This window comes from Argiope bruennichi, chromosome 11 (genome assembly GCF_947563725.1).
Source record: "Argiope bruennichi chromosome 11, qqArgBrue1.1, whole genome shotgun sequence".
Taxonomy (NCBI): Eukaryota; Metazoa; Arthropoda; class Arachnida; order Araneae; family Araneidae; genus Argiope; species Argiope bruennichi.
The window spans coordinates 102,372,571-102,380,812 of record NC_079161.1 but is presented as its reverse complement, the minus strand read 5'-3'; the positions used below and the strand labels follow the sequence as shown (position 1 = coordinate 102,380,812).

General features: G+C 27.5%; 1 protein-coding gene across 1 annotated transcript; it reads right to left on the bottom strand.

Annotated features, from left to right (window-relative positions):
- Positions 1-4,939: 4,939 nt before the first annotated feature.
- Positions 4,940-7,083, bottom strand: LOC129957141 (uncharacterized). The gene has a single exon (XM_056069307.1). The coding sequence runs from the start codon at positions 7,004-7,006 to the stop codon at positions 5,399-5,401; it is 1,608 nt and encodes a 535-aa protein (XP_055925282.1). The 5' UTR covers positions 7,007-7,083; the 3' UTR covers positions 4,940-5,398.
- Between the last annotated feature and the right edge of the window lie 1,159 nt (positions 7,084-8,242).

Sequence of the window (8,242 nt, the reverse complement as noted above, 5' to 3'; positions counted from 1 at the left end):
GTTTCTCGAGTGAAGGGATAAAAATCCCTAATGTTTACCACATTCTTTTAAAGATATTGTTTGCCAACGGATTCTAAAACCGTCCGGGCTTTTGCGCAAGTGCTAGGATGGTTTGTGTGTGTAAACTTCACATTTGAAGTGAAATGGCAGAAAATTAGAAAGGCATGCAACACAGAGAACGTGACTCTCCAAGACTTCTAAAATAGCTAGCCGATTAAGATATCAAGAGCAAGCTGCATAAATTATATAATTAAAAATTGTAGCAACCCTCAGTGACAGCGAAACAACTGGTAGCCAAACCGGCTAATTTTGAGCTGCAACCGGCATAACAAGCCCCGCGAAACGACAGACGTTTTATTTCTTTAAAAAAAAAAAAAAAATTTACTGCAAAGAACGAAAACGTTTTAAATATCAAAAGAGAATTATTTCCTTCTCAAAAAATGCCAGCATTCGAATACAAAGCCCTAACCGTGGTTGTGACGACGTCTGAAATACTTACCGTATTGGCGGTTGTTGTTGGAAAAGAATACTAATTTTATAAATTTTCAAACAAAAATTATACTCTCAAGCTATAAATAAGATTGTATAATTGTATAAACATAATTTTGTGCAAGTTCCTTATTAGCATTGTTTTCTTTTCTTATTTAGAATCTACTTTTTACTTTAGGATGAATATTTAATTTGCATGCGCTGTTATTAAAACTTGATATATATCGTGTTTCAATAATAAAATATGATTTTGAAAGTTACATTTTTGTCTTATTGTAACGAAAATAATATTTTTTATTCAACATTCACTATCAATGCATGCTGCATGTCGATATTTAGCGATATACCGCATGTACACCAGTCTTTCACCGATGACACCTTCACGTATCGACTTCCACCACGAACATTTGCTAGAATTTGGTCATTCACAATAGTAAATAATACCAACTAAGATGACGATCTGTTTGTCTTTTAGCGATCTATAGGAGAGAGATCTAGAGTACCATATTTAGTACGGATATATTTTGGAAGATAAAAATGTGCACTTCGAATATTCTTTTATATATCTATTCAAATTTTAATTATTTGAGAATTAAATTTTTACGCTTTCAGCTGGTTTTTCTCTCATAATTTTCTTAAAAATTATCATATAATAAAGGATTTTTGCCCCATTTTAAGAGCAAAAATGTATCGCTCCTGTGATATTGGTTTAATACCGTATGATGTTCAGTCTATATTTTGTAAACATTTTTTTTTTTTTAATTAGTGGCCTACGGATTTTTATGATTACATATTATTCGTTTCAAGATTCCGATATTAGCACTTTCAGACATTGATACTTCGATAAGGAGTGTTAGGCAGGAAGATGAACGTTGTTACCTACTTCTGCGAATGTTCTGAGTTCACCCTACTGCTACATGCAAACATCTCCTTTCAACTTTCCTTTAGCCCCTTTCTTTAACGAAATAAATTCTTAATGACGCATGCGCAAAAGCGCTGATGGTTTTAGAATCCGAGATTAATCACAGTTCTCAGGCGACGCCAAAGAGCCCAAAATAAACAAACAGTAGACACAGAACAAACATACACAGAAGAGACGAAATGAACAAAAGAAGGGAAATTTCACAATTCACTACCCCTAAGAAAAAGGCATAAGATTATATATATATATATATATATATATATATATATATATATATATATATATATATATATATATATATATATATATATATATATATATATATATATATATATATATTAGCTTTCAAATACTTTTATTCATTTTAAAATAGGAACAGCAATCTTTCTGAAGATATTGATACTATTCGGAATTTTGACAGACTTTATATCAAATTTTTAGTTTTCTTACAAATTATTAGCTGTACTAATTTTTCAGCAAATTCAATAAGGGTATCATAAACAAAATGGGATAAGTCATATAACGTCAATTTAAAACAACAGTTAAACGTTTTTTTGTCAGTATAAATGCTTTCTTTCATAAATATATAAACTAACAACCATTTTCTGATTGTACATGTTTTTTAAAAATTTAAAATAATATTTCTTTATTTTTATGCCATTTTTATTTGAAATTAAAATGTTTTCAATTTGCGAACAACTTTTTAAAATACTGATCCACAAATTTTCAAAAGTACATTAGAACACTTAAATCTCTTTGCATGCCTCTATATAACCACATAAAAAAAAGGCTCTTTCCCTAAAATATCCATAAAATTTATAAACAAAGAAATATCCTGTGTGTTCAAGCAGAAAATAAGCAGCAACTAGCTATCTTGTTTCCCTTTATTTATGAATTTATTTAAATGGTATTGTTTATTTTTACTTCATTCAGAAAATTTGGCTTTGGAAGATTATATTTTTTTAATATTCCAAAATGAGAAGAAATGTTCAGGCATTGGTTATTTACAGTCACTCAAAACAGTATTGGGACACTTGACTTTAATAACTACAAAGCTATTTATAAAACTATTTATCACATTAAGCCTTATCGTGACAAGAATGCTTTTTTGAAGAAAAGCAAAAAAAAAAAAAAATGTATATAGGTAGCTATACATTTTGTATAGTATACCATACATACAACTTTATAAAAATTATTTTATAGTGGTAGTATATTTTTATAAAGTTATATATATGGTATACAATACAAAATGAACATAAGGGTTAAAATAAAAAAACAAAATGAATCAAGAAATATTTTAACATTTAGTGTACAGATAGTAAGGAAAATTTTATTGGTATTTCAGAATTATGATTTGATTTAGCTTTTCAAAGATAATTCAAAAGCAAGTAGGAGTCAAAAAAGTATTGGGACAATTTTGAAATGAGAAATTCAACGAATATATAGCACATCAATAAAATTGATTTCACTACTTCATTTTTATACTATAATTTTAAACATAAAATTTTCAATAAATAAGATTAGTTATAGAAAAGCAAATTGACAAGTTAGGCTGGCATTTGCTAAAATGCATGTAGAGCAACCAAAAGAATTTTGGAAATGTAATTTTCGTTCATGGAAGCAAATATAACATTTTTGGATAGGGTGGCAAGCAAAAAGTTTAATAGAAATCAAATATCTGAATACAGGTTATAAATTTTCAGCCTACTGTCAAATATGGAGATGGCAATAAAATTTGTCTGTGTTTATATGGCAAACACTGGCGTTGGGAACTTGCATTTTATATGTTGTACAATGAATAAATATGTCCATCTTTACATTCTCAGGCGAAATTCAAAGCAAAGTGCGAGCAAGATGGGAATTTCAAGACACTTTATATTGTATCAAGATAATGACCCAAATCATAGAAGACCTATCGATGATATTTGCAAGTAATGGCTCCTTTGCCACTGTCCGAGTGTTTTTAAGATTCCTGTACAAAGTCCAGACTTTAATCCCATTGAGCCTGTGTATGATTATTTGCAGCAAAAACAATAGGAACATCAAATTTCTAACAAGCAAGAGTTAAGGAAACATTTGGTTGAAGGACCAAAATCAATGGATCATTTTGTAAAAAATTGGTCCAAACCATGCCAAATAGACTAAGAGGTCATAAAAAACGAAGGCAGCCCATCAAGATATTAACTTTTAAGTTTACATTGTTTTTCTTTATTTATTGGGAAGTGTCCCAATACTTTTTTGAGCATGTTTTTTTTTAATTTTATTTCCTTTATTTTAAATTATAACCATAATTTCATTAATATGAAATTTTGTTTGAATTATTATGATTTGTATATATATCAAAATAATATTTACTTCTTTGTTTTGGTTTTATTTGTATATTTATGTGAAATGATAAAAATCTGTGAACTTGTGAGTCGTCCGAATATTTTTTTGACAGTCTGTATGTGAGAGAAAGAGAAACAAGGGGTACGAAAAATCCGATACACAATCGAAAAAGATAGTAATCTGAAATGATAATATCTATTTTCAAGATGTATACAGTTAAAAGAAGGACAAAAATATTTATAATAAAACAAGGACAATTTTAAAAATGTCCCATTTACATATAACAAACGAGGAAATATAAATATTATCAGTAAAAAATATAAATCAATATAAAGCATCAGGAAATATAAGAATGTAACAAATATTAATAATAACGTAAACAAGAAAATTGATGAGAAATATAAAAAAAATAATTTCAATTCATAGAGTGGTTGTTAATTTTTTTCCCTAGGAAATCATGAATATTTCACCTATTTCTTTAAATACATTTCAAATTTAAACGATTTATCTGCCAACTATAGTTACCATATATTTCATGAAATAAATGCATTTTTGACTATAAAAAACTACAATTTTGTTCAATTTCATTCAATAGAAAAATCATTATATAAAATAAAATATTAAATTAATAATAATTCATTTTATAACCTTATAGAAATATTTAATTAAATCAAATTTATAATACACAATGAATAGATTTTTTTGCAATAAACATATATTTTTTATATGCCAACAAATGCAATTTTCTTATAAATAAATACAAAATAATTTTATTTATAAGAAAAAACCTGAACAGTATTTCAAGCATGGAATCTGTAAATAACATTATTTTTTCCCCTCATGCTCATGTTTTACTCATATTTTAATATTGTGCAATTCCTTTTAATAAAGATACATTGATATGATGAAATCAAATATAATCAAGATCATTATCTCCAACTCCAGCTCATAGAATCATTTATTCAAATATGCAATTCCATTATATGTACTATTAATGCTAAAAAATAACTGCTATTTATAACAGTATTTAAAAATTTTTGAATTAGTAACAAATATAACTTTAAAACTAATGTGACAAAACAAAGAGTTGTTTGTTCTAAAATTTTCAATAATCAAAATTTTAACATTTTGTGAAATAAATATAATGTTAATGTAAAGTAAATATTATATTTGAACATTTATAAATATTATTTTACACCAGTAGCTGATGTATTGTGTATCAAAATTATAAATTTTGCATAAAAGTTTAGTTTTATGGATTTTCAACAGCTCTAAAATGTATAGGTAATAAATGATATTTTTATTACTAGTAATATGATATTTAAAACTCACCATATAGTCAACTTCAAATCTTATCATAAATGCTGTTACTTTCAATTCCCTTAATTTTTTTTAATCATGTCAAAGAAAAAAATACAAACATTTTTCTTTTTACAAAATAATAATAATTCTATTTTTATTATTTATAGGGCTCTTAAATCCAAGCACAGATATATTATTTAGAATACCTATTATTTCTAACAATACCAATTTATTAGTCTGACTCAAATTCAATTTGAAGTTCATTAAATACAACATGAAGAATAGTACCTGAATTTTAATATTATGCTGTAGACAGCAGTCTATATTAGCAAGTTAAAACCTGGCATTGCTTGGACTTTACATCAGATCCAAACCATTAATATTCAACAAAGAAAATGAATTAACAAAAACCTGATAGATGCCTTTCAATAACCACAGTCTTGCATTCATCACTTTTTGTAGGTGAATTTGTGGCCCAGATAATATACGAATTTTACTATAGTACAAGCTCAAATATCGACACAAATCTTGTAGCATGATACAGATTTTGTTAAAATAAAACCGTGCCTTTTTATTCTCTTTAGACAAAAGGGATTCTAAAAGAGTTTTCACAACTTGTGGAAATGACAATACAAAATGAAATAAATTCCATTCCTCTTCTAATTTTAAAAGGTTAAAATCAACTTCTTCTAAGAGCTGTAAGGGCTGGTAATAAGATTCTTTTACTTTAGCCTCAAAATTTCTAAATAAATTAGAAAGTCGAGCAAAGTTATACTGAACAAAAATTCCACAACTTTTCCCTCCACTCTGACTGCCAGGATGTTTTAAATTCAAGATGCTATTATGGTTTACTTTTAAAAACTCAAATTTTACAGCACTATCCACTAATGATTCAATACGCTTACTCCATGTTTTGTCTGTTGTTGTAAATTCCCCATACTTATGCTCCATGGCTTTCTCAACTTCAGACTTATAAGCAAGAACTAAATCATCTGCAGATAACTTATTTTCATCTTTAAAACGAGCATTCTGATTAAAAATATAAACTTGTGTACTGGTAAGTTCTTCTAACATTTCTAACAGTATTCCTGATTTATAAATTTGTATACTATGACTCTGTGATCCAATGTATAGAATAAAATCAGGTATTTTGGTCATGTGATCTATCAGCAAATGCTTGATGAAGGCTGTCCTGTATAAATCTTCATATAAATTATTATTAGATAAAGTAATTCTAGATATAACTTTTCCATATTTTTGCTGAAGACAGTTTTCTTTTATATACTTTTCAACATCCATACAGAGGCAGTCCATAATTTCAGAATCAATTTTCCATTTAGAATTATTTATTTTAAACTCCAAATCCTCACAAACATCATTCAGAGATAAGCAATTCCTGGAACAAGGAAGCCTGGTGCTATTTGGATACCCACTAGAGGAATCACGCCTATCCTCAAAATAAAACACTTCTACTTTGTTCGCTCCAAGAAGTGAAATTATATGTTCAGCCAGTAAAGTATTTCGAAGAGAATCGCAGCAATCCAGCTTTCCTTTATCAATAAAAATAAGCACAGACTTATTTTTCTCAAACATACCATAATTAGATGAAATTTCCGATATCTGACTTAAGATATCTTGGTACACAACAGTTCGTTTCACACAAAGTAATAAATTGAAATTTGTATCAATTTCAACACTAAGAACACATGATAAATTCTTTAACTTTTCCAGTAGTTCTTGACAATTCAGTTGAAAAGTCTCATTACTTTTTAAAGGAATAAAATAATCACCTTTCAAATATATACTTCCCTTCATAATGGTTATATTAACACGAGCGATGCCTTTGCTGGTACAGATTTCATCAAAAATGACTTGGATATCATTTTGAAATTTTAAGTAATAATACGAGCGCTCAGTATTACCCTTGGACAAACTCAGCGATTGTAAACTTTCTAATAAAGACATATTAAAAATACTTGTAAAAAATTATTGATATAAATTGAAATTCACTGCTTCTTCTTACTGGATTTCACATGCGTTTCTTTGCTTATTATCATAGTTGAAGTAAAAGCGGTTGGTTTTACCTCAAGTGTCTGCAGATAATTAAAATTGTATGGAAAAATGTATTCTGTTCAAAACAAATGCTTCATACACAGAGTTCGCATTATTTTTTATTGGTAAATTTTTAAATCTATGATACCTAAATCTGAAAAGAAGAAAGCACTGGATTATAATAAACACATTTAATCATATAATAAAAAAGTTCTTAACCTCTTAGCTGTTGTGGCGTCAAATATGCATTTAAAACTTTCTTTGTAAATAATCATATAATAAATATTAAAATTATTTTTAAAAAGTAAATAAATTCCCAAACTTGAAATAAAATATGGTGATATTCTTTCTCTGAATGATCACGAAAAGATCTGTTGATTTTTGTTTGATCGTTTACACGTGAAAAAGATGCATCTTTAACTCACTCATCATTCATTAATACATGCATTTTTTTTTTTTTTTTTTACGATTAAAAAAGTTTATGCTCAGAGTATGCTTTTTGTGCCTTCTAATTCGACTTTGAAATTTATTATATTTTTATTTTTTAGAAGAAAAGAGTATGGTATTACAATACAGCATGTGGCATGCACAGATGTTTGCTATGTTCCTATGACCGAACGATATTACATCAACAATTGGTAGTAAATGGCAAAAAACTTTAAATTTTAAACTGTTCAGTACAGAAAAGGTGAAAGGATAGATCCTAAAAACATAAAACTGTGTATTTATAATTTTAAAAAATGTAAACGTATTCTGAGTTATATAAATATAATTGCAGCGATGTTTTTTCTTCCTCTGAGATAATAACGGATATAAATAAAATACCAGAAGTTATATAAAACAAATGCATATTCAAGATAGCAGAAAGAAATAAGTGTTTCTCTATATCTTTTATACTAGTGAAAATTTAATCTGACAACTTTCTCTCAACACCAAATGTCCCATAGAAAGTTACGATATCCTCACGTCATTGTCTGCCATTCAGACTATCGAACAGCATTGTGAAAATACTATATAAAATAATATGTTTATAGGATTTACTTTGCATATCAGAGCATTAAGTATGAAATCTTTGAATTTTTTTAATCAATTACGGTGGATTAGAACGAACTGAAAATCACTGACGTAAAATTTTCTTGAGGCCTCTTT